The sequence below is a fragment of the Eubalaena glacialis genome, chromosome 14 (assembly GCF_028564815.1).
Source record: "Eubalaena glacialis isolate mEubGla1 chromosome 14, mEubGla1.1.hap2.+ XY, whole genome shotgun sequence".
Classification (NCBI taxonomy): Eukaryota; Metazoa; Chordata; class Mammalia; order Artiodactyla; family Balaenidae; genus Eubalaena; species Eubalaena glacialis.
Window position 1 is genome coordinate 6,270,650 of NC_083729.1, and position 27,526 is coordinate 6,298,175.

Here is a 27,526-nt window from a genome sequence, read left to right on the forward strand (position 1 = left end):
AGCACAGGGAACTATACTCAATATCTTGTAATAACCTACAATGGAAAAGAATCTAAAAAAGAATATATATATACACACACACACATACATGCATACATACATATGTAAATAACTGAATCACTTTGCTATACACCTGAAACTAACACAACATTGTAAATCAACTATATTTCAATAAAAATTTTTTAAAAAATTTCCGATATTTTTATGAGTAACACTTACCTGTAAAACATGAATGATGGTTTTATAGAAAGAAGAACGAATGGCACAACTGTGTAACTTATTGCTATCTGAGTTGCTATCCACGTTATGACATCATACAATAATTTAAGTTGGGGAGGTTCGATGAAATGATGTCTAAAGTTATTTCTCACCTGAAATAAACAAAAATATTTATCTTTAACACTGCTTATAAAATTACACTGACTATATCAACTGTTTCAAGGATGTGGAATAAGCGAAACTCTCGTACGTTGCTGGTGGGCATCTAAAATGGTACTGCTACTATGGGAAAAGCTGGATCTGGTTCAGAAAAAACTAATACATGTATGTATAAAAAATATGGAGAGCGCATGGGGAAGCACGTGAGCAAAATGTGTGAATCTGGGTAAAGGGCGTATAGTTCTTGGCAATTTTTCTGTAGATTTGAAGTGGTGTTAAAATTAAAAGTTCCCCCCCAAAGTTAAAAATTACACTTCCTAGAGCTCCTTAAATCATATTTTGTAAACTATAGTACAGGCACACCTCGTTTTACCGTGCTTCACTTTATCATGCTTCGCAGATACTGCGTTTTTTACAAACTGAAGGTGTGCAGCAGCCCTGTGTCGAGCGAGTCTACTGGAGCCATTTTTCCAACAGCATTTCCTCACTTCTTGTCTCTGTGTCACATTTTGGTAATTCTTGTAATACTTCAAACTTTTTCATTATTATTATATTTGTAATGCTGTTGTGTGATCAACGACCTCTGATGCTATTACTATGACTTGCTGAAGGCTTAGATGATGGTCAGCATTTTTTAGCAATGACATATTTTTTAATTAAGGTATGTATACTTAGACATAATGTTATTGCACCCTTAGACTACACAATAGTGTAAACATAACTTTTATGTGAACTGGGAAACCAGAAAAATTCGTGTGACTCCCTTTACTGCAATATTCACTTTATTGCCGTGGTCTGGAACCGAATCCGCAATGTCTGCCTATACGTAAATAAGGTTCACTCCGTGATCAATTTTTCTACTACTATGAAAGGAGACGTCCTTCCTCTTCTTTAACCTCTGCATTTGTGAAAGACAGCTATTATACACTGAGCTTAGGTCAAAGAGCACTTATTAAAATGAATGGCAATTACACACATCATTCATTAGGGGAAATTGGGAAGGGTTTCTCAGGAAAAAAGTGCTTTCTAATAACCACTATTTTAATATTTTTTAGCTTCTAAGACAGTCAAAACATTTCAATTTTGAAATGTGCAAACTTAACCAAACACTATTTTTTTTCTCTTGTGTCCCGGCTTTTTTGGTCTAATACGTTTATAGGTGAAGCGTGGCCCTGCTCTGAGATGCCACGCGAGTTCTTCAGAGGGGATGCAGTGTGAGGTTAGTGGTTCTTCCACACACAGACCAGCACTCTTAGTGGCAGGACCCTACCCAGGTTTCCTGCCTTGCTCAAGGCGGCAAAAGCTACCTGCACCCTCTCCCCTTCTGTCCACCAGGGGCAAATCCATTTCCCAAGGCGTGGCTCTCAGCATCCCATCCCCACCCTTACCTACCCTCCCTGACTCCCTGATGTGGGACAGATGAGGATTAGGCTCTTCCCCAGTTTGCTGTTCAAGTTCTTCTATTACTGGCCTCTTCTTCTCTCTCCAGCACCGCCTCCCCCACCCCTGCCCTTTGCCTTTCCAGGATCATCCACCCTTTAGACATACATGAAGGCTCTGCTTCAACCAGATTTGCTCGTCATTCCCAAATACACCACACACTTTCTAACTTGGTTTTGCTAATGGCATTTCTACACCTAGAAAGTCATTTTCTCCCCCCATTACGCTTCAGTCACTACTGAAATAGTAGTGACTATTTCAGTCACTACTGTCAGTCACTACTGAAATAACTTTCATCATCATTCAAATAACTTTCGTCATTTCTACACCTAGAAAGGCATTTTCTCCCCCCATTACGCTTCAGTCACTAGTGAAATAACTTTCATCATTCAAAGCCCAAATCCAAGCACACTTTCCTACTGGGGCCACCTCTAGTCAACCCAACCAAAAGGGATTTCCTTCCCTCTAAACACCTATGGTACTTACTATCCATAAAAGCGATGGAATCTATCATATATGCCTTGTGGTATATGTACCCACACACACACCCCCATATACAGACAGATACCTACACACATACATACACCTTATGCCCTTAGATTACAAACCACAGAAGAATAGCCTTTAGTTAATACTTCTTGACATTTACCTCATATATCTCCAAGGTACCTTAAAACTGAATACAATAAATATCTGCTAGTTTGTTAAATGAAGCCACCTCACCTGTAAGTGACATAATAAGCTTGTTCAAGCACTGTTTTTGTCGCGTCACTTTCCTCCGATTGACTTTCAAGGACTTACACTAAACTGCCCCTCTTCTTTCCCATGTCACCAACCTAATTCCTCAACTGTTTCCCAAATAATACACCAGGCCTCAAATACCCTACAGACCTGCAGCCTGCTTCGCACGTGGTGTCCGCCATGGGGAATGGCCCGTCCACGTTATCTAGGCCTGGCCACGGTCCCCTCTTCATCTAAAAGAGAACTCAAAGGCTGTAGTTTTCAGGAAACATCTCTAAAATAAACCTATTCATCTGGTCATCTCTATTTCGCCCAGTTTTCAGCAATCCTTCCGAAGATTCTGTGACAACGAGGAACACGATGTGGAGGCCTCTGTGGGCCAGGCCTTCCTCTCAGATGAACCAAGCGTGCAGCCCGCGAGGCACACTCAACACACATGCCAGGCACACCCCACGCTCCCAGCCAGCCCACAGCACTGACCCGGCCAAAGGAGCAAGGCTGCCCGGTAGGTAAGAGGCTTACTGGGCCTCTGACACCAGGTCACGTGACCAGCACTGCAGGACGAGAAGGAACTCATACTCACGGCTCGCGCTGCCAGCGTCATCACCATTCCCGTGAGGAAAGTCAGGTAATAGCCCGGGTACACCCCATGCCAAATGGCAGACAGGATGAACGTCTGGATGGTTGGACTCAAGGAGGTGCGCTCATAACACACCCTGGAAACCACGGAAAACATGAGTGATTAGAGCTTATCAAGTCCACAACGATCACTCTTATTCCTGATCAGGCTCTAGGAAAACAGCCACAACTTATTTTGGGCATCAGCTTGATCTGCGACTTCACGGAGGTTACAGCTATTAGGGATCAGATTTATGAAAAGAAATTTCATTTCCATCTCTTTACTGGTACACGTAATGGCCAAAATGATCATTTCTAGCGTTTGGGAGTCTATACTATGTACAGAAGAGCTTTAACAAATATAAAAGTTATTTTTATTTTACATTATTTTATTATTTTCTTTAGTAACATTTAGAACTTTCAACTGATCTAACCATAGTCTTCTGGGAAGTAGGCTGTGCTTAGTGTAAAGTGTTCTTATCACAGGTGGAGAACTCAGATGAAAATAAGATTTTCCTAAGGTATCAAATTTAAAATATAACAACAACAACAAATAACACAACAGATTAGCTCGGAAAATCTCCACCCACTGGGGAGACTGCAAGGCACCATGAAGCGATGATAATGTGTTTTGGATATTTCAAGAGGTAAAGGGATTGAACTTGTCATGAGTAAAGGACATGACAAAAGAAGGCTTCTTTACACAGAATGGTGCTTAGAGCCCTCCCATCCCAGGAGCAGTCTTTTATGAAATAAGCTCAAGATCGGGCAGTGTGTCCCATCAAGAACAAGAAGACAGGACCACTGGGAGTTTCTGCGTGGTGTCCTAGCTCCGTCTTTTGTAATCGGTCCTCTGCCTTCCCCGTGTGCACGTGACAAGCCCTCATAATTCTCAGCACAGGCGCCTCTTTGCCCCTCGTTCCCGCACGCTTCCCACTCACTCTCTCATCATCCTCGACAGGGAGCAGCACGTGGAGATGACTGCCGAGTTTGTACCAAGACGGTGACCTCCCACTGCAGAGGCTGGGTCTCTGCAGCCTGTGCCCAACATATAAAGGTCTGCTGTCCTGAAATATTTTAAAACTGGAAGTGTTGTGCGAAATCTAGGGCATATGTATGGTGGCTGTGTCGGCATTTTTGTTTGGCCAAATCTCCCATGAATGAGGGACATACTGATGATCTCAAACCTTGGTGGGCGCCTTTCAAGGCAGGCTACGAGGTCAGTGGTGGCTACATTCATGACTCAAGCCTAAACAGTTCTCTGACTTGGTAGCACCCTGCTTCGGACGACATTAACTCTGATTCCCGGTTAACGCAAAGTCACAGCGTGAATTTAATTTAGTTAAGAATGTGAACCCCGTGAAGCTCAGCCTCAAGAACTAGAGGCCAAAGCTCAGCTGATGACGGTTCTTGAAGGAGCTTACCTTTTGAGCCAAAGAGCTGTCTGAATATTCCAATTATCAAGAAACATCTTGAAACTTGTTGACATCTGAAAAACAAAGGAGCTTTCTTCTTTGGCCGACAAAATAATGAAGCTTTAAATGTAAGTAACGTCATACTGTGCTAAGAGAACATTACTTGACAATGATGGTAGTGTATGATCTCTTTCCTTAACACCGTTTTTTCTAATAGAGTAACATCATTCTATAAAAGGAGTTACTGGAGGGAACATCTGTGAGGTAAATGGATTCTCACCATTTTCTCCTGTGTGTTAACACTTACAGGGGTTGCCATGGAATTATCCCAAAGACACTCCTGATGGAGCAGGTGAATGACCTTTCAGTGGCCGTTCACTGGGGGCCGGAGTGGACGCCCCATCAGGTGCAGCCTCACTTCCTTCAGTGCCTCCCTCCCCGGCTACTGGGAGTCTTGGCCTCCCGGGACCTGCTCTCCCTGGAGGAGTGGTCTGCACATCTTCCTACCTTTCCAGTGCCTCACTCAAGCTTCCCCCACTAACGCCACCCTCCGATCTCAGAAGGAAGCTCTGGTCTCCTGGCCGCTACTCCTTCCCTGTGTAACCACCCCTCCTCGGCTCTGCACTTCTCACCACTTTAGATTCTCTGCTCCGTTATTTACTGCTCTCGTCAAAATCTGAGGATGAAAACTTCTTAAGAGGCAAAAAAATCTTACTCTTTTATGAATAAGGCACATATATACATATAGGATATAAAGGGATAAACAATATATCTGTGATATTAAAATTTCATGGGGCCTGATTAGGAAAAAACAAAAGTCTCAAAAGCTCCTTAGTTGGCAATAATGAACAAAACGTTAAAACACGGCCATATATTCATCACCCAATTTCCACAATTATCCATTTTCGCCTGTCCTTCCCCATTTTATTACTGACACTGTTAAGAGTATTTCAAAGCAAATACCAGACATCTTATTTCACCTGTAAATAGTTCAGAATTTATGTCCAATAAATAAGGACTTTTAAAAAAAACTATGATCAGGGACTTCCCTGGTGGTCCAGTGGTTGAGACTCCACGCTCCCACCGCAGGGGGCTCGGGTTCGATCCCTGGTCAGGGAACTGGATCCCATGTGTCGCAACTAAGAGTTCGCATGCCACAACTAAGGAGCCCACAGGCCGCGACTAACACCCGGCACAGCCAAATAAATAAATATTTTTTTAAAAAAGAGTAAGAATAATTTTAAAAAAAAGTTATAAAAAATAAAAATAAAAAAATAAATTAAAAAAACTATGACCAAAAAAAAAACCAAATAAAACTATGACCAGATCTAACCAAATTAACAATAATTCCTTAATATCATCCAATATCCATTTTGTATTCAAATACCCCTGACGGTTTAAAAACATGGTTTTCCAGTTTGCGGGGTCAGTCAGGATCCAAACATATGGCACGGCTGGCTGACGTCACTTTTAATGTGTAACAGCCCCTCTCTGCCCCCCACTTTTCCCATGCCGTGCATTTGTGCGGGAAATCGGGTCACTGGTCCTGTGGCACTCCCCGCTTCTGGCCCTGGTGTCTAACTTACTTCTCTATATTCTGGGTCCCTTCTAACGGCAGAAGGATCTAGGGACCTGATCAGGCCTGTATTTCCTGTGGTCCCACGACTGCAGGTGCCAAGGTCCAGCAGTGGGTCCAGATGCTCCGCTCACTATTCGTTCCCGGTCAGCCTCTCACCCGAAGTTCTGGTAACTTCTCCCATCGGGAACAGCCCCTTACGCAGGCTTGCAGAGCAATGCCTCCTCTTGGTTTTCCTCTCTTCTCTCCAGCTACCCCCGCCCGCATGCCTTCCTTTGCCTGGCCTGTAAGACGGGGGCTCCTTTGGGGGCTCTCGTCTCTTCCCACCCCCTCAGTGTCCCTCATGGCTACTCTCATGGTTCCTCCCAAAACCTGAAGTGCGATAGTTCCCAAATTACAATCTCAGCCCATGCCTCAGCATTCACTGGACTGCTGGACCACTCGGGTAAGTCTGACATTTGAACACACCACCTGTCCCTTCAAACCTGCGCCTACTCCTTGCTCCTTACCCCAGTGAAAGGTACCACGGTGAACATCGCGGTCTAAACCAGACCTCTGGGCATGATTCATAACTCGTTCTCTCTTGCTGATTCCAATGTATCACCAAGTTCTGCTGAGTCTCCTAAACAGTGTCCAGTGTGTTTACGTCTTTCCAGCCCCCACTGCCATGACCCTGGTTGAGGTCACCATCATGCTGGACTAACACAGCACCCTCCTAACAGGTCACTGTCTCAGGAGGGCGACGCCTTCTGCCTGACATAGCCCCATCCTCCTAACACACACACACACACACACACACACACACACAATCACCTCACTAGTCTAAGCTGGCCACCTATCTTAGAAACGCCCTACACCTCTCTGATCACAGCCAATCTTTCTGTATCCCTGTAACCCCCACTCGATTAAAGTTCCAGGAGGGCCCAGATTGTACTGATCTTATTCACCGGCTCTCCAGGGCCTGGGGCACATGGTTGATGACCAATAAATATTGGCTGATTGAAAAAATGAGTATTATTATTACAAATCTTTCAGTACCACTCTTGGGACATCACATCATAACCTATGAAGGCAAATTATGCTACTTAAAGGGTCATATGGTCACCAACTTCTTAATGATTTACTAACCTCTATTTGCTGAATTCTCAGATTGGAAATTAAGTCCCAACGAGCTGCTCCATTTTTGTCATATCCTCTGAATCCAAAGCCTGCCGCATTATTGATAGCGTCAGCTGTGATACACAAAGGAAAAGAAACTATTACAAACCTATGTAACAAACTACTATGTTCTCCCAGAAGATGTACATTATCATATACTATCATCTTTAATTCTTAAACAGTCAAAGTAGATTCATTCTCATTTTTATATGATATAATAAAATGGGCCTTGATGCAGTTTTTAAGCTCTCCTAACAGTTTTTAGGATCTATCCTTATATGTAGGACATGAACTTTAAGGTTTGTTTCTCCTGCATAGATGACCCTAGTTTTCCTCATTGGTCTTGAACTATATATTCTCAAGAGGGTACTCTCCCGGCTATCACCAGGGTAAGATTTATACTTCCACACATTGACACGAAGGTTTACTCACGTGTTACTTACCTAACGTCCATGCAAAATAGTATTTGGGTCTGGCAGCCAAAAGAGAGACGTATAGATAGATAACCTTGGTCGGCCATGAAGCTGTAGCTTGAAAATGCTCATCAATGTTATACGCCACAGGTAATGTCTTAGAGATGGTCAAGTGAAATAACAAGGAAAGTCCACAGACTAAGAGCTTCTGAATAACTGCGAGCTGAAAGCAAGACAAGACTTCATAACTTAATTGATACGTATTTACGTATTACTGCCACATAACTCTTTCTGAAGCTCGTATTAACCCTGTAACTCCATCCAAAATCCTGAACTCAGGCGTGCTCAGCATTTAAAGCCGCCACTGTCTCAGTCTGAACACATGAAGCCTTATGTCTAATGACTGCCTCTGGGTTATGGCTCAAATCACACTAGAAACCGCAATGTGTATTTTCAGGACTTTCAGTAAACTTAGAAAAACTAAAAGCAAACACAGGTGTATAGGGTGATTACGTAAAAATGTAACATTAATAAGTTTTAATAGTGGACTTTATGTGACTACACACACACACACACACACACACACACACACACACACGCACACGGCTTATTTTTTCCATTGTGCTTTTTCCCTATTTTCCAAATTCTAGGTATTTCATAGAAAACTATTTTTACAATAAACAACTTTCACGTTTCTTTAAACCTGAAAGTTCTTTAAAGCAATTTTGTTCAAATGATAAAACCAAAAGAGCCACACCCAAGAAAACAAAAAGATCTGCATAAAGATTCTGATGGAAAGAAAAGGACAATCTTTACTTTATTCTGGTAAGGTTAAATTACCTTGAAAAACACCAACTCATGGTGTTTTTGTGTTTTCAGTAGGCTAGACTATTTCAATCTGATTCAATATAAAGGAGGTTTTACAGGCTACAGAGGTAAAGAAACAAACAGAGGAAAGAAAAGGCTGGATCCAGACGAAAGAATGTAACAAAATACTTGGATTTAGTGTCCTGCACAGTAATCAAATAGTATTCAAATTAACTACAGTAATTTGCAGATGAACACCTGTATTTAACACTTTCTGTAACGGGGCCAAAAAGAAAGGCTCAAAGGCGAGAGTCAGAGCACATGCCTGATTCCTGCACTTTCGAAAAACCTTTATTTATTCTCGGGAGGCGCTGGAAGGTCAAGGGCTCTTCGCTGCAACTGTTCTTATTCTCATTTTCCTGGTCGTCTTTCAAAGCTTCCTCCAGTAAAGTAAGGCTACCTTTTCTTCACTCCTACCTCCAAAATATCTAACCTACACATCTGAATTTGCAACAGGTAATTAGGTAAAAATTATAATTATAAATGAAGTGAGATGAACCGAATGACCTCATATGTGAACGTAAAAATCGGGTACATCATTTTAGTAACATAATGAGAAGTACTGTGGCCATTAGACTGTACACACTAGTTTCCAGGTCTCTGTTTAAAACAAGTTAAAGTAACATATACCTGATCTCAACTACCAGCTGGCACACACACCAACGAGAGTCCCCAATAAAGCTCAGTCAATGCGGGATCAGGAACTCTGAAAGGCAGGGGGTGAGGGGGCCTGAAGCTGGGAAGCCAGGTGTAACCCCCGGTTCCCACAGCCTCCTCTCCCCCATGCTGGCAGGAGGCCAGAAGTTAACTCTCAGGGAAGCCTAACCAGAAAGGAGCCAGGCTTCAGGACGCGGGTCCAGAGTGGGGCTGGAATGAATGTGGAGCCTGTGGTGGATGCATCCCGAGAGGCAACGTCTGCAGCCCCTCCCTCCCAGCTCCACAGACCAGCAGTCAAGTCTGAACACCCCGGGCAGAAGACGGGAGAAGCCCGCACTCAAGAAACCAAACAGCCTCAGAGAAAAGACCTCCAGGCATCACAGCAGAGACTGACAGGTGTTCCCCAGGAGACGTGCTCCCCTTCTTACATAGCAATGGATTTTCTATTTGGGCACGGTGAAGTCTAGCTAAAGACCACACGTCACAGCTTCCTTTGCAGATGAGTGTAGCTATGTGGTCACAAATAACATGGACAACTTCTGTGGTGAACCATCTTAGACCATGAGGATGAGGGAAACGCCCTAAGGATGGCCAAAACGGGAGCTTGGATCCCCGCCCATGGAGCTGCCATATTACCCATGGACCGCTGACACTTGAGCTGTCCTGTAAGAGAAGAATAAACTTCCACCTTGTTTAACCTCCTGTTATTTTGGTCCTTGGTTCAGCAGCCAAACCTGTATCTTAACTAACGCAGATAAAGACAATTGGGAGGCCCCCAACAAATGGGCCGCTGGGTACCTGACTGACCCACTTTGGATTCAAAGAGTCTACACACCCCACTCATAACACAAAGAGCTTCTAAGTGCCTCTGAGTGATCTGTAAATAACTACCACTATTTGACTGCGTGAACTATGTACATATGAAATTTAAATTTAAAATATATTAAAACAGTGAGATAATATATTAAGAGTATTTGCTATTGTCAACAATCTCTTATTTATGATGTCCATAACCTGAAGGAGGAAAGTGACGTTTTCTAAGAGCAAATCCCATAAAAATTCAGAGTGAAGTGATAGGAAGTAATACATAAATTTGCACTGCTTTTTGTTGGATTTGACTTACCACTACTTATATGTTTGTTGCACTTGATATTTTTCCAGCATTTTACAAAATTAAGTCTAGCATCTTAATTCCTAATTTCCTAGTTAGGAATTTCTAAATTCCTAAATTCCTTACTAGGAATTTGCTAAATTCCTAATTTCATTCTCTTCCCAGTATTCTAGAATAAACCTCTGGGATATCGAAGCTGTCTATAACTACCTTGAGTTCCTCCTACGGCAGTGAGGCCTCTAAAGGGTTAAGTGGTCAGCCTGACACAAAACAGTCAGTGAAGAGATCTGAATATACCCAGTTTCCCATCCCAGTTTGAGCTGGCATTTATCAGTTAACACTTGGCCAGTTAACGGAAACTGTGAAGACAAGAGCATCTTTTTGGTGTAAAACACAATGAGTCGCATGGCACGAAAGAGAAAATACGAGAGATTTTGCAAATGAGTGCACGTCTTCGTTCACTCTTCGTTTCATAATAACTTAGAAAGGAGCTGGTCCTCTGCTCCAAACCCCACATTCAGAGAAAGCATACTGGCCCCACCTTTTTGTCTCACAGACTTGTTGACTGGCCTATTTCTCATGGACCTTTAGATTCTACCAGATCAAATCCAGCAGAACTTGGCCTGCACAGAGCTGCACAGGCTCCCTTGACAAGGAGCATCCGTTGTTCCAAGGAATAAAGATTACATTCGGGTGTGAGCCTCAGACCACCTGGGCTTGAATTCCGGTTCTCCCACGGCCACCCTGGGAAACCCTGGTCAAATTACTTAGCCTCTGAGTCTCAGCCTCCTCATCTGTGAAGTCGTGAGAATAAAGCACCTGCCTCGTAAGACTGTCCTAAGGGCTGAAAGTGCTGTGAAAGTGTTCACTATTATTATCTTTTTTACTGTGAACACTGGACAAGGTTTTATGGAAGAGGTGAAATCTGAAGTAGGCCTTTAAAGAGGCGTGAGATTTCAACTGGCAATGATCAGCATTAGGAGAGACGTTAAGGTACAGCTAAGGAAAAAGCCTGGAAAATGAGGCTCGGTCAGATCCATGAGATGGGCTTTTCTGCAAAATACTCCATGACTACAAAGCATTATCCTCACTAAGGAACGCAGCACGGCTTTTAAAGTAACGTTACTTTTGTTCTGCAATCGTGATTGTACTTCTACTAGGCATCACCACTGGGTACTGTGTGAAGTGTCATTTACCTGGAAAAATGTTTTTAAAGAAAAAGATGGGTAAACTCAAAACTTGAAAACATTAGTATCTTGAAATACACAAGGCTAATCAATACATGTTAGAGAGGCTGCAGATGAATCTCATGATCTTACATTTGGAGATGGCTCTGTCTTTTCATACTGTATCTCTTCTTTTCCATGTTCGCCTGATGGTGTCGTATGGTACGATCTGCCTTCGATGAAAGTGATGTAGTCTTTGTAAGAGCAGAGCGGGCCTGCCAGGATGCCCATGAAGTTGCAGTTGTAACTTAAATACTCCAGCAGGCTCGGCATGCGTCTGCAACGAAAAGACACGCGACGTGTGAGATGGAACGCTTGCTTCCAGAAAATGCGGCAGGAATGATCTTCTCCAACCTCACTTCTCTTTATCGTTTCCAAAACAAAACAAGCTTTGATTTTCATCTGCATCCAAACGATAAGAATTTAAAGGTTCAGGATGAAGGAATGCGCAACAGTATTTCTGGATAAAAGAGTTTCCATACAGGTCTTTGTGAGCAACTACCAAGGGATTCTACCTAACTCCTCACGATGAAACAAACCCGAGGAGGACAAGACATGGCAGCAAGAATCATCTCTTACTAGTCAATCATTCACTCATTTAACAAATCTACGTGTGCACCGACTACTACACACACGCTCCAGGGTCTAAAGATGCCGCAGTAAATAAAACAGAGGAATTCTGCATTCATAGAGCTTACAGAACAGTTGCAGAAAATAAACAATAAAAAAAATACATAAAGTAACTTCAGAGATGCTAAGTGCAAGGAGAAGGGGGCATTTTGGTATATTAATAAGTCAGAGAAGGCCTCTCTGATCAGGAGACGTGTGAGTCGTGTGAATGTCCCAGACAAGGGCTCCAGGAAGAGGGAACGATGAGGGCAAAAGCCCTGAGCCGTGGGCAGGCCCAGCAGCAGGCAGCCCGGTGAGGCTGGACGGGCTGAGCCAGGCAGAGAGGCAGGAGGGGAGTAAGCGAGCCAGCGAGCCGAGGTGAGCTGACGCAGGGCCTGCCTTGCAAGGCGCGGCGGGAACCTTGGATTTTATTCTGAACGTGCTGAAAAACTACAGTCGGCTTTTAAAATACCTATGTTTTGAAAGAATCCCTCCAGCCCCTGGGTGTGGACAGAGAAGGGTGGACGGGGAAGACCAGTCAGGAGGCTGCTGACCTCCAGGGGGAGGTGACGGTGCTGGGGCCGCGGAGCAGCAGCGTCTGCCTGCATTCTGGCAGGACAGCCTTGGGGTCGGCTGATGGACCGGATGTGCGGCGTAAGGGAGAAAGGAATCAAGGATGCCGCGCACCATTTTTTTTTTAATTGATTTATTTATTTTTGGCTGCGTTGGGTCTTCGTTGCTGTGCGCGGGCTTTCTCTAGTTGCGGCGAGGGGGTCTACTCTTCGTTGCGGTGCATGGTCTTCTCGTTGCAGTGGCTTCTCTTGTTGCGGAGCACAGGCTCTAGGTGCACCGGCTTCAGTAGTTGTGGCTCGCAGGCTTCAGTAGTTGCGGCGCACGGGCTCTAGAGCACAGGCTCAGTAGTTGTGGCTCGCGGGCTTCAGTAGTGGCGGCGTATGGGCTCAGTAGCTGTGGCTCACGGGCTCTAGAGCACAGGCTGAATAGTTGTGGCGCACGGGCTTAGTTGCTCCGCGGCATGTGGGATCTTCCCGGACCAGGGCTCGAACCCACGTCCCCTGCATTGGCAGGCGGACTCCCAACCACTGCACCACCAGGGAAGCCCTACTGCAACATTTTTAATTCAACTGCTCTCAGGTCAGTCCAAATGGCACACAGTATCTAAAGTGTACCAAGCACTCCAGTTCTCGATGCAGGTAACCGGGAGGAAAACAGTTAATGACGTAGGAGGTTACGCAGACCGTGTGTGTTATCATGTAAACGCATCAGAAGTGTATTTTTTTTATTTTTTAAAACCAGCTCCATCTGTGAAGCCTGCCATCCACTGACAGCTCTAAAGTACCACAAATAAAAGAACAACTACACCCGGGGAGAGTAAGTGGGCTCTTGAATGTGTGACAGCCCTGTCTTCCTCTCTAATATGCCAGGCGATCTGCTAATAAAGCACAGTCTCTATGGCCAAGGGGAGTCGACAGAACCCCCTCACGTATATTTTTATTAAAAAAAACAAAGAGAAAACAGTGCTTCTGGCCCAACTGACACTCAGCTAGGTCACCCCTTAGCCAAAACTCCTTAAAATTTTTTTCCTGAATGACTTTTCTACATTTAAAAGTTTTTGGACCATTAAGTAATTTTTCTTGAGGGCTCACAAGTGACTGGGAGCAAAATGTTTCTGGCAGATTTTCTCTTGTAGTTCTTTCCATGTAACACTGAAACGGAGGGCCTTCTCACCACCTCGCACACCTGGACAAGTGCCCCGTCGTCACAAAGCTGCCAAAGAGCCCCTTGTGCTCAGGCAACAGAGCCCCATTTTCAACACCGCTTATTTCAAGACCAAAACAATGCCAGGTTGTCAAGGCGCATCTCAATCTTACCACGTCCAAATATGTATCATAATTTGCAAGGACAGATGATTCTGAACCATGAAACTTGCTGACGTACAAATGACAAGTCATGTTAGGAAAGAGGCAGATAACTATAATACGTGCTATGAAATGAGAACTAAGTATAACTGTAATACTCTATTTATGACATCAAGTGGAAGATTTGTTCTTCATTCCATAAATACTTATTTGATATCAACTGTGCGTCATCCCAGGTTAGGGCTTCTCAGTCTCAGCGTTACTGACATTTGGGGACAGTATTTCTCTGTTGAAGGGGACCGTCCTGTGCACTGCAGGACGTTAGCAACATCCCTGGCCTTGACCCGGCAGAAGTCAGGAGCACCACCCCTCTCCTTCAGTGATAACCAAAAATGTCCCTGGCATTGGCAAATGTCTCCTGGGGGCCACAAGCACCCCCAGGGCGAACTGCTGTTGAGGAGATGGGAATGTAACGATAAGGAAGACGAAGGTCTGTCCTCCTGGAGCTGACAAGTGGGGGACAGGGAGAGGGACAATCCCAATAAATATATTAGAAAACATCAGACAGTGATACATATGATGAAGGAAAGTAAAGCAGGGCCAAGGGCTACAGGGTGCTGGAGGGGAGGGCTGTGCGGTGATAGGTGGGCTGAGTAGGGAGGAAAGGAGGCTACAGCTCCTGTGGGACCTGCCATGCGGCTGTCAGACCTTTGTTAGTTTATTCTCGATGGCATGAGGAGCCATGGGAGGGTTTTCATCAGTAGAGGGTGATAATATAATCCAATACGTAGTAAAAGAATCTCTGGCTGCCGGATGGGCAGGAGAGAAAATGGAGACCAGCCAGGAAAGCTCTGACAGTGGACCAGGTAGAGAGCGAGGTTAGGCTGGGGTGATGTCAGCGGGAACGGTGGTGAGAGGCCAGCCAGGTTAGAGACGGCCAGATGTCATGGTCAGGTGGGAGAGAGGTTTCAGAGGAAGAGTTCACTTGACTTGAGGGTGAGGTGGATTTGCAGTAAGAGAAAGGAAGTTCGCCTAAGTTTTTGCAACTGGGAGGGAAGTAACGGTGGAAGAACAGATGGGGATGGGGAGCGGGAGAAGGGACACAGAAATCAGAAGTTCTATTTCAAACAGGTTCCATTTGAGACACTGTTTACCCTCCACGCCTGGACGCTGCAATGGCAGGTGGACATTCGAGTCCGGGGCCCAGGACAGAGGCTGGATGGGGATATAAATGTAGGAGACTTCAAATGTGTGGATGGTATTAAAGCCAATGGAAGGCCAGCGATCGCCCGGAGAAGATGGAAAAGTCCAAGGATGCGCCCTGCAGCACAGGAACACTTCGCAGTGAGGCAGAGGAGGAGGATTCAGCAGAGACCGAGAGAAGCAGCCGGTGAGGCAGGAAGACAGTGAGAAGCATGTGGTGGCCCGGATGGTAAGCGACGAAGGTGTTCCACGGCCTGAGCGAGCCAACGGGTCACGTGGTGCTGAGAGGCTGGGCGGCCTGCAGACTGAGGCGGACCATTAAATCTGCCAAGGCGAAGAGCAACCTTGAAAGAATGGGGGCAGACAAGCATCGAGGACAGAAACCTGACTGCAGTGGGTTGGGGAGAGAAAAGGAGATGAGGAAGTAAGAATAGAGAAATCCTTCAAGGAGTCCTGCTCTAAAGGAGTGGAGAGTCATGGGGTGGAAGCTGGAAGGGGCTGTGAGGTCAAGAAGGAGTTTTTTCCCTTTAAGTTGGTGGGCATGAGCCCACAGAGAGGGAAAAATTGATGAGCGATGATGCACAAGATGGGATAACTGAAGAAGCAAAATCCTTGAGTTCTGTACTCAAGAAGCAACTGGACTCAGTGTTGACGTGAAAAGTTGACCTTGGGCTGGACTGCGGACGGTGTATACGTGGCACTGGGAGGGAAAGGAGAGTATTCTGTTACAGACACAGGCAGGCTGGTAGGTTTGGCGGTTGCAGAATGAAGTAGAGTTGCCTTATTTTCTCCAAAAAGCAAACACCATCCCACGTGCGCGTCGGGGACGGGGAGCTGGGAGTGGGGGAGAAAGCAGGACGCCGTTCCCAATCCTGCAGCAGGTGGAAAGTGAGTGGACGGCGGGGAGGAGGCAGGGGAACTGTGGTTAATACTGAGCTCCGTCGTTTTAAATCTGGGGTAACAAATCCGAGACACTCCAATCGGCAAGACAACGTTTTTCCACTCTGCCTTCTTCCGCTGTTTAGGTGGGCTGAGGGTTGAATGTAACCGGGTTTGGGGTCTTGCCAGGTGGCCGTGTGGGAGGGAAAGGGGGGACCAGGGCTGAGTGGCTCCTGACGAGAGGTTCCTGGATGGACCGAGGACTCATACAGGTCACAGAGCCCAGGTCAAACTAACCTCTCAGCAACTAAATAAATTCAAGTGCATATTCGCTGATATATAAAGACTGGCTATAGTGAATATCAAAATAGAATAATTTTAAAGATGGGGAAAATATAAGAAGATTCTCAAGACATACTACCTGGGATCAAAGGTGAGCACTTAGGGTAGGGCCTTCCTACTACACAAACAATTTCATTCCTCTGACAGCCAAGAATATATTATTAGTTCCAGATTTACAGGAATCAAGGTGCTTGTGGGAAGTTTTTCTTTAGGTAGATTGAGTATCTGACCTCTAATTATATTAGATTAAGATAGGCCCTGCCAAGAAATTAAGCTATTCCTCAGATGAGTCCACAGAGGACGCACAATAAACAAAGTAGCAGCCTATCCCAAAATGAATTCCTCAAGTACCAATGAGAATATCTTGCTGGTTCTTCGTTATTTCAAAACATGGCATCTCTGTGCTATATTAACACATCTAAGCCCAGCACCTGCCATCAAGTCATTGGTCTATAAATGGTAGCTGTGATTATGACTCATAATTACTACGTGAAGACCAAACAATCTTCCTGTCTTCAGGGAACTCAGAGCCTTGCAGGAGAGACAGAAGATTTCGCAGATGCCTTGTGGCATTACAGGAGGTGCGTGCTGTATGATGAAATACTCAAGGTGCTATGGGAGTCTTAGAAGGGAGGCCCAGCCCAGCCAGATTTCGTGGCGGGAGGTGTGCAGACGGAGGAACGTTTGGTTTTCATGAACTAAGAGCTTCTAGGAGGACAAGTTAGCCTTGGCCATGAGTAAGTGTGTGTCCCCAGCAGGGACAGCGTGAACCTCGGCAGGAGACGATTTAAAGGCACATACCTTACCGCTAAGCCTCTCTGTGATGGAGTCAGTTCTTCATCCTTTCGAAACATCCCTGAGAAATAAAAATAGGCAATTTATCAATTATGATTTCTCCCAAGAAAAGAATGGTATTTCTTCCCATTCACGCTTGCATTACTTTCCTCACTTGAAATTCATGTTATAATCCCAATTTTGGTCTAACTATTTGGTATAACTAGTCCCTTTCTTTCTCATTACAACACAGGCTCAATCATGTGAAAGGACCATCATGTAACCAAATGCATCTGGCTCTGGGCAAGATAAATAACGCATGTCAGGGAACTAATTTGACTCTTTTCTAAAGGTAAGTATTATTACATTTAAGAATTCCCCAATGCTAGCATATTTAATAGTAAATGCAATGACTTTTCAAAGGGAGGCATGAAAATGTTTCTGTTATTGGACGATTCCAATGACTTATCTCAATGGTATGGACAGTATAAAGCAAGGAAGGATTTCCTCACTCCTACGTGACTCTAGTGAATGAAACTGAACTCAGTATACCATCTTCATCCACTTCTTTACCTTTCCTCCAAACAGGAGAACGTTACCTATGATTACACATCAACTTACTAAATCTTAAACCCAATTTAAAGGCCAGAGGAGGTCTAAGAAGCAACAACACACTTCGAAAATTCTTGTGGGTCTTCCCGAGCAGGTGGCACAGGATGGGTGATGGACACTATGAGGCTGCAAATCCATCCAGGCTACACATAAATGATTGTCCTACAGAGAATCCTCCTTCAATCTCTGAAGAAACCAGAGTCTAACTCTTAGGACTCAAGAGTCCTGACTGCCAGCATTTGCCATGGCAAGGTGTCCATTCACTGAAGATACAGAATATGAATATATAAGTACTTGTACTAAAAGGAGATATAAATGTGTGTGTGTTCATGTGTATAAGGGAGAGGGGCAGGGGGAAAACATGCAAATTTTAATAAAAATGTAACACAGAGATGAAGCAGGGATTAATAAAACTTGATTTAGACCAAATGTCTATTTCCTTCATATTTTAAATTGCCACTGATGTGGGTCACGTGCCTGACTCACACTATTTTACTTTGTTTTTGTCACTGAACTGAATGCAAAATTAAGAATAAACAGTGAAAGAAAACAAGCACACTTTAGTAACCTTAAGCAGAGTTCAATATTTTCCCTATCTTACCGCCATCCCTTTCTTTCCTCTAATAGAAAGTTATCATAATCTCTCAAACAAATGATGGTTGGAATATAACCTTTTCAGCAATGAAAAATTAATTTCCAAATTCTTACCATCATGAATTTCATAAGCCAAACTAGTGATCTTCTGGGTAATTATCATCATTGGGCTATGACAAAACAGAAAATAAATATTTTAAAAGAAGAAATTTAAAATAATACTTATGACATATGAAACAGTTTTTGTTCTGCTTATGACTACAAAACCCTGAAATTTTTTAATGAAAACAAGACCCCAAGGAATTTCAAAGAGAGAACTCCTGGGCTGCTATGTTTGGGGAAGCAATAGAAGACAGGGGACCTGGGCTTTCTCCCTTGCTTTAAGAAAAGGCTCATCCTCTAAAGGAAACCCGTATGAGCAGAGATGCAGCCCCACCTCCTCACTTCCTGCCTGTAACCTGAGGCCAGAGCTGAGGACCACACAGCCGCCAGATGGGACCCCATCACCCCATTCTCACTCAGTACTTTTCAGTACTCTGTGCTGCCTTTTGCCTCAGGGCTGAATTTAAAGGTGGAAAGTAAGTCGCCTGGGAAAAGGGGAATAGGTAGAAAATTAAAGGAGTTTGGGTAAGAAATGTGGAGCAAAACAGAAAGAGGGAAATGGGCAAAAAGAGAAAGGACGACATCTATGTCCCTATTCCAGGAACCAGGCGAGGCGGGGGAGCAGCTGTTAAAACGCCCTGGAGCTGCACAAACCAGGTTACGCGCCACAGAAAGAGGACTTTCAATGTGTGTCACAAGTGAGAAAATGGCAACCGTTTTCCCATATTTCATCATCTCTAATTGAATGGATACCTTATGAAGAAAAAAAAAATCCACATAAGAAAACCCACCAGGCTACATTTTTATCCTTTACGTTAGCTTACAGACATTAGTATTAAAGAACAATAACCCTAAGTTACTTGTTTATATTTTTGGAATCTCAATAAAACCAGGAGGAAATCATGGAAGGCCCATCGCAGCCGGGGAGCGGCAAGGGGGCTCAGACCCACCACGAAGACCCTGAGCTTCCCCCCTACCCTCCCACCCTCCCCACCCCGCCCCGTGCCCACCACTCAGAGCACAGACTGCCACCTTCACCAAAACAACCAGCATCTTTAAACATGTAAGGAAAGGAGGTGATTTCTCACCGTGTCAGCAACGCCAGCAAGGGTTTGTTTTAAATGGTCCGACCACTGGCATGAGATGCACAGACCTGGGCCCCCTGAGAACTTACAGCTCACTGGCCTCACCTAACAGGCAAGATCTCATAAAAAACCTGTCAGATGACGATTACTCTTAAACTCAAAGTACTAACGGAGAGGATTCCTCTTGAGTTCCCTTAAAGGTCAGTTCCTACATATACATCACTCACTCTCAGGAAATTATTCCTCGGCTAACCTATCCCCCCAGGCTGCTTTCAACACCCAGTTGCCATTTTTTTTTTAACTTTGCAAGATATTTTACATGCCTTTGAGGATTATAAAAATACCCTGTAACTCCCATTTCCCTGGGGGAAAAGAATCATTTTTTCTCACCTGCCTAATTCTCTTCATAGTTTAGTTAAAAAATGAATGAGAAAATACTCTTTGGTTCTAAATTTTAATTCTCACATCACCTTAAAACATCATAAAAACACCTGATAAAATAATTATTAAATTTATACTATCAACTCAGTGACGTACTAAATTGTTAGGTCCATATACGTCAGATGTTCCCCAAAGGCAAGTATGTGCTTCTTGAGTGAGTGCCCTTACTGCGCCTACTGGCAGCCCCATGCAACTTCTACTCTATCAGGTGTGTAGGGCGCAGGCTCTCATGAAAGTGAGCTGGGCTGGGGGACGGAGGGTTCCCAGGAGCATGCTCCCTAACAGAGGTGGAAAGAAGGCGGGGAGCAGACCCACATGCTCCAGACTCTCCCCAAGTGTTGCTTCCTCCTGGAGCTGCTTTGCAAGGAGATCCCCGTCCCCTGCTTCAGGCCTCAGCTTAACAGTCACTCCGTACAAGAGGCCCGTGGGCAGCTCTACCCCAGAAGCCACCTCTGCCCAAATGCGACACACGCCCGTCACTTCATCTCAGCGTCTTGTTTATTTCCTTCAAAGAATTTTTCACATTCATGGGTGTTTCGTTTATCCAGTGACGGCTGTGTTTTAAAATCTGTCTTCCCTCTTTAGAAGGTCGCTGCTATAAGGAGCTGACAGTCTTTTTCACCACAGACCCTCCAGGGCCGAGCACAGTGCCTGGCACAGGATGTGTGCTGAATAAATATTTCTAAAATACCACATAAGCTGAATCTTCTGAGTGTCAAGATCCATCACTCCTTCCGTAGGTTGATGATGTTCCCTCCCTCCTGTCCGCTCTCTTCTGTGCTTGAAAACAGGTACCAGACTGTTCTGTAATTATTGGTTGATTTTCCTGTCACCACAAAACCCATGGACTACTTAACAGCAGGAACACTGCCCTGTTCACCTCTGCACCCTCGGTACCTGCTATATACTCGGGCTCAAAGGTCTGGCTGGCTTGTAAAAACGTCTCACATGACTTTTCTGTTTCCTTAACTGATGACCGTTATCCCTGAACATTTCCTCTGGTTTTAAAGGGGTGGCCATTCCACAGCCTCTGGTCCAACCTGTCACAGGCTGGGGTCAGGGGGTGGCTAATGTGACAGTAAAAGGACAGAAGACAAAATCATTACAGAGTGACTATGAAGGGGCCCTTTATGAATGAAAGCAAAAGAGTACTAGGGGGAAGCTCAGCACGGGAGGAACAGACTAACGAGAGCTCAGAAGAGTAAACCAGAGGGGAAGGCAGACTGATGAGTCCCACACAGGCATGAGCCTGGCCGGGAGACAGAGCAGAGTGACGGAGGTAGGGCTGGCGTGTGCGGCGGCCGCCCCGAGCACACAGAACCTAGCGTGCAGAGGGGACGCTTCTAAGTGGAAACACTCCCTGGGTTGACAAAGAGATGAACTGCAGTGGTTTTCCTAACAGTGTACTTTGTTCACAAATACCTGAATGGCGACAGTTAGAGTGACTCATGCAATTTTCACTTACACCTTTATTGACATTTTAACTACCTGTTTGCATCCAATATCTAATCGCTTCCCAGGTCCTAGGAAGTCTGAGATAACACGACGTGAATCACACTCTCCTGCTTCCCTGGGGTGGAGGCTGCGAGGTGGAGTGGGGAAGGGCAAGCAGTCGGCTTCCGGGCCTCCATGGAGTGAGGTCCGGGCCTGGATGGAGCCACCTGCACGTTCTGTACCACGACATCGCTAGATTTAGGTGGGACTACACATACTTTCTCCCCCGGCACTCTGCCAGGAACATGGAAAAATGTGCCATCTAGCTATTCAAAATAAATACCTCAACTGATGAAAGAGCTTCAGGTAATATAAAATAAGATGTAAAGAACTAAAAAACTCTAGACTTCTTATAATTTTTTTTGAAAGGGTACAAATTAACTTTGCTTTTTAACTAAAACATTTACATGCATTTTTTTTTTCTCTACAAAGAAGGAGAATAATGGGATTTACTTCTATCACACAGTGAAACTCAAACTGTAGTTAAACATTATCAGAGAATGAATACTAAAAAAGAACAATCACTTTCCGGATTGTTCCATTATTTCAAGGAGACTGCTAAACTCTAACAATGCTGCTACAAAGCAACTACGAGCACCAACTAGGTAAAAGGTCAGTTTGTCACCAGGGTACAAGTGACCTAACAACAGAACCAAACTTACTTCTCCACTCTCAGGCATGTCTAATACACAGGTGTTCTCTCCTCCAAAACAGCAAAACCCGCTGAAACCAACAAACCCCACAGACCTAACACCAAAGGAATGTGCAGTGAGAGAGGATGGAAAAGGCTTCTGAGCCATCCATCCGTCCCCTTTACTCCCTCATTCGGAAAACAAGTATCTAATGAGCACCTACAAGGCACCAGGTGCTGGGGACACAGCCGTGAACGAGACAGCGTTCTCGTTCTTGTACTGGGGAGGGATGGATAACAGATGAACCTACAGGCAACTATATCGTATGCCAGCTGCTGTTCTTCTGCTCAGCAGGGTGGGGGAGAGGGAGTGCCAGGACGCAGGTGAGGACTGGCCTCACCCGGGGGTGACGTTTCACAGAGAACTTGAGTCAGGGAGCAAGCCCTGGTCAGGCAAGTTCACCAGCCCCCAGGTGGGTGTGACTGGGCTGCTGGAAGGCTGGTAAGGACAGCCTTCCTGTGATGTGACTGGAGCAGGCAAGTAAGGACAGGAACAGACGGTGAAGACAGACGGGGGGCAGGGGTCAGATCTAGGAGGCTTCTGCAGGGTGCCGTGAGGACACAAGCTGTGACCCGAGACACACCGGGAGCTGTGGAGGGTGAGGGGAGAGAACTAACTTGATTCTAAATGGGTATATTCCAGCTCTGGGTGGAAAGGACTTTGGGGTGCTGGGAAGGGGCTAAGAGACAGGCGAGAACGGCAGCCCAGACCAGGGTGACAGCACAGGCCTTGTGAAATGGATTCCAGCCACCTTCTGATGGTAAAGACAGTGAGATTTGATGATGATTTGACGATGGATCAGATACAGGGTTTGAGACCTGAAGCCACCAAGGTTTTTGACCACAGCAAGAAACAGAAGGATGGGGCCGGCTGAGAAGCAGTGCAGGAGGAACAGGGAAGGGAAATTGGGAATCCTGTGTTAGGCAAGTTCAGTGTGAGATGCTGACTGGACAACCGGGCGGAGACGTGGGGAACAGACAGGTGGACCCGCGAGTCAGAAAGCAGCTCACGTCCCGACTCCAGTACTTATCAATTGTGGAGACAGGGGAGCTATTTAACTGCCCCTCCAAAATTATTATCTATAAAATGGGGATAATAAAGCCACCATGTGGATTAAATAAAACAGCAATAGGACAAATACCATGAACAGTATCTGAGGCACAGCAGATGTTTGATAAAACCTTCGTTCAATAAATATTGGAACTGCTACTCAGCAGAAGGCATTGGAGGGCTGCAATAATTAACTGTAAAGTACTGTCTCTGAAGGAGCTTTCTCACTAAATTAGGAGCTAAACCGGTACACGAAGAGCTGCATAAGAAAGTGTTAAGTGCTGGGACTTCCCTGGTGGCGCAGTGGTTAAGAATCCGCCTGCCAATGCAGGGGACATGGGTTCGAGCCCTAGTCCGGGAAGATCCCACATGCCACGGAGCAACTAAGCCTGTGCACCACAACTACTGAGCCTGTGCTCTAGAGTCTGAGAGCCACAACTACGGAGCCCGTGTGCCACAACTACTGAAGCCCACGCACCTAGAGCTCATGCTCCACAACAAGAGAAGCCACCGCAATGAGAAGCCTGCACACCACAACGAAAGAGTAGCCCCCGCGCGACGCAACTAGAGAAAGTCCGTGCGCAGCAACGACGACCCAATGCAACCAAAAATAAATAAAATTAAATAAAATTAAAAATTAAAAAAAAAATGTGTTAAGGGCTAAATGAGATATTTGAAGAAATGTGTAGAGAAATGAGAGATAACTTCAAACTAAGCAAACTGAGGGGGAAACACCTCGAACAGGAGTCACTTCATCTGGGCCTTTAAGAGCAGGGAGGTCTGGATATGCAGGTAGGGTTGGGAAGGGTGTTCCCGGCAGAAAGAATCTGAGGGGCAGAAGTGTGAGTACATGAAAGTGGCTGCAGCATCAGATGAGACAGGCTGCGAGGTGAGGCTGGGCACGCACATGGGGGCTTTGAAGGCCAGTGATCAACTTTTTAGAGTCTTAAGAGAACACTGCAGATTCCTGATAAATACCGTTAAACCACACTGCTTTGTGAACAAACATAAAATCGGGGAAAAGGCTCAGGTAGGGCGGGGAACAGACATACCAAACCATATAACAGACCCGTGCCTGTTGACTCCTGGTAACTTGAACTACATCAGTGGCAGCTGGGCGGAATGCTTCCCCTAACCAAATGTAGGTCGAGGTGTCGGGAGACGCTCCCACAGGAGGAAACAGGATAAATGGAACACTGCGGTTTATGGGCTGACTAATTTACCTCAACCCTATTTACAGCACAGGCACCGGGCACAGCAGAGCGGAGGACGGTGCGGAGCGGCAGGAACCTTCCAGGACTCAGCCCAGTGAGCACAGAGAGACGGAATGAAGCTTTTAGACCAAATGGTCTCTCCCTTCTTCTGCCTGACAGCACTGTCTCCTGCAAAAGTACTTAGCGCCCAGCGAAACGTACAGTGCATGCTCAATACATCTTAGCTGAATGAACACACGGGGGCAGCTGGTAATAAGATACTTACTGAGCATCTGATACTATCTGGTTAGCTCTAAAATATATTCTTGATTTCAATGGAAAATATGTCACGTGTATCTTTTTTTTGGTGGATGCTTAACCAACCCTTCAGCTCCACAAAAATCGACATACTCCAATCAGAACTCATTATCTTCCTGCCCCCAAAATATCTTTTTTTGCTTCCATCTACAAGGATGCAAGTATTTACGTTTCTTTTTCTGTCTCAATACCATTTACTGAGTATCGAGAGGGGCTTTCCTCATGGACCTATAATCCCAGCATTTTCATTCTGTACATTTATTTCCCAGATCCACGGGTCTGTTTCTCTATGCTGGCTTCTTGGATTTGGCTATTCCTATGTCAGTCCTACAATATTTAAATGACAGCTGCTTTACAAGCAGTGTATGTTTTTATATTGAATTTGCTACTCTCAAACACTTCTAGAGAAACTTTTCAATGTGTCTAATTTCCCTCAAAACCTCAACTTAAGTTGCATAACATTTACAGATTAACTAGAGAAAAAGGACCATCTTTACAATACTGACTGTTACTCTCTGAATAAACAAGATGTTTCTCCAGTCAGTCTTCTTTTATATCCTACAGTAAAGTTTCATAGTTTTCTATACAGAGGTCCCTGCATTTCTTTTTACATGTATTCTTAAATATTTCATAGTTTTTACTGCTTTTGAAACTAGGATCCTTTTTCCATTATATTTTCTAACCGGTTATTGCTGATATAAAGGAAAGCTATTTCATTGTTTTATACTTCTCTTGTATCTATTTTCTGAGGCCAACGTGAAAGCTAACAACCTAGCTTTTCAACCTTTCTGCAAAAAGAAGCTTCTATTAAGAGGTGAGTCCCTTTTATCTAATCAACATTTTAAATGTATATTGAACCTATTTCTCTCTCTCTCTTTGCACACACATACACACGTGCGCACACACACACAAAATCAGTGTTCCACACCTCTGCAAGTAACACTGCCCTGTACAAAACAGTTCCCATGCTATTCCTCAGCAAGAGCTTGGCTTCCCTTTTCTAACTTCAGGGCAACAGGACAGCTTAGCACAAAGAATGGTTCCCTTTATTCAGTTCTACCTTCTTCAGACAGCCAACATTTTGGATGGCTACCATATCTATCCTAATTAGGATCAAGTCAGGATCTTTTCTGCTCATGTGTTGTAACACACTCAAGGCTTCTAAATGCTTCTTTTCTCTTCTGTGCCCATTAAAAAAAAGAGAGAGTCCTTTAACTTAGTTCAGCCTCGATGGTCTCCTTGAGCTGATGTGTCTCTGTCTAATCTTTATCTGTTCACTGATAATGGTCAGATGTTTTCTCCTCATGGACAAAAATTACACATTAAACTGGGAATTTTATATCAGGTTGTCCACCTTTAAAATGTTATGTTATTTCTCTTTGACATACTTCAATATTTTAAATTATACTTAAACATTTAAATGAAAATTTTAATTTCATTAAAATACTTAAAGCCATGTCACACGCATTTTGTTCTTAATGTAAACTATCCTCTAAATTGTGGGGTCATGGAACTAGCCTTTTCCAACAGAATGGGAGAAAGCATGGCATGTTCTCTCTTTGCTCAACTCACTACTGGACACGCCCCCTCATCTACTTAATCAAGAGGATTCCAGAGACCCTGAAGGAGGTAGGGCCACAAGAAAGAAGGAGCCTGGTTCCCTGAATGACCATGCGGAGCAGAGGCCCTCTCCTCACTGGACTGTACTGTGAGTGGGAAATAAACCTTCATTATGTAAAGCCACCGAAATGATGTCGTTGTTTTGACAGTGCTAGCCTACCCCTAGCTAGAGAGTGACATGAGTTTAGAACAGCAGATAAAGGAAATAAAAAATGACCAAGATTAAAACGAAGGAGGGGTTACAAGGATCCAGCAAATACTGGGTCTCACGAATTTGTACTTGTACCAATCCATACTAATAGACTCAATTCAGCTACGTTAAATTCCTTATTAAATCTGGCAGTTTAAAAATATAAGCAGCTAGTTCCTACTTTCGTTATACTAGGATGACAACACGTGACCTGGGTTACCTCTTCAAGTTCACCAAGATTTTCATGGTGGCCCAATACATTTATTGATTCTGCTCAACAGCTCTTTTCTTCAAGAATTCCTATTATTTATAAGCTAGATCGCCAGCATCTATTCACTTCTTCTGAATGCCAGGTGTATTTCTCAATTCTATTCAATATATTGCTAATTTGACTAACTAGTGTTTTAGTGTATTTAATCAATTTTGTTTTGTCTTGGTTTTGTTTGTTCTTTTGGATGCAGTCTCCTTTCATCCAAGCCTATTTTAAAAATATGTTTAATAAAAGTAAAATCCACTTTGATCTCATTAAGGAGAAAAAGATATTTCATCTTCTGAAATTCTCTTGTTTTATAACAGTGATTTTTCTCTAAGCTCATACAACTTTGGGCCTTTTCTATTGTTGAACAATTTTTTTCATAGATGTCATGATTTGTTTTATTTTTTCCACTTACTTATCCTTAAGTTGGATTTACTGGTCATTTTTTATCCTGTCCAGATGACTCAAGACTGACTTAAAAGCAGGTCTTCTGTATCTTGTTCAACAGAGAAAGCTGTCAGGCTTGAAATAAAGACTATAGAGTTTTACCTTCAGCTTCCTCACCTGGTACCTAGGTGTTAGCAAGTGTCCCTTT

The 27,526-nt window shown here is 44.3% G+C and overlaps 1 protein-coding gene across 2 annotated transcripts in view; it reads right to left on the minus strand.

Moving 5' to 3' along the window:
- Positions 1-27,526, minus strand: part of MBOAT2 (membrane bound O-acyltransferase domain containing 2) — a 112,456-nt gene that overhangs the window by 3,913 nt on the left and 81,017 nt on the right. Inside the window, exons 1-9 of one of the 2 annotated variants that reach the window (XM_061211080.1) lie at positions 27,496-27,518; positions 18,605-18,660; positions 17,312-17,366; positions 11,694-11,877; positions 7,770-7,962; positions 7,297-7,400; positions 4,602-4,666; positions 3,143-3,275; positions 220-371 (exon numbers count right to left, since the gene is read on the minus strand). In XM_061211080.1, coding sequence (XP_061067063.1) covers positions 220-371; positions 3,143-3,275; positions 4,602-4,666; positions 7,297-7,400; positions 7,770-7,962; positions 11,694-11,877; positions 17,312-17,366; positions 18,605-18,656 — 938 coding nt within the window. In that variant the 5' untranslated portion in view covers positions 18,657-18,660; positions 27,496-27,518. Of the gene's footprint in view, positions 1-219; positions 372-3,142; positions 3,276-4,601; positions 4,667-7,296; positions 7,401-7,769; positions 7,963-11,693; positions 11,878-17,311; positions 17,367-18,604; positions 18,661-27,495; positions 27,519-27,526 lie in introns of those variants that run through there. The other variant, XM_061211079.1, reaches the window with a different exon arrangement.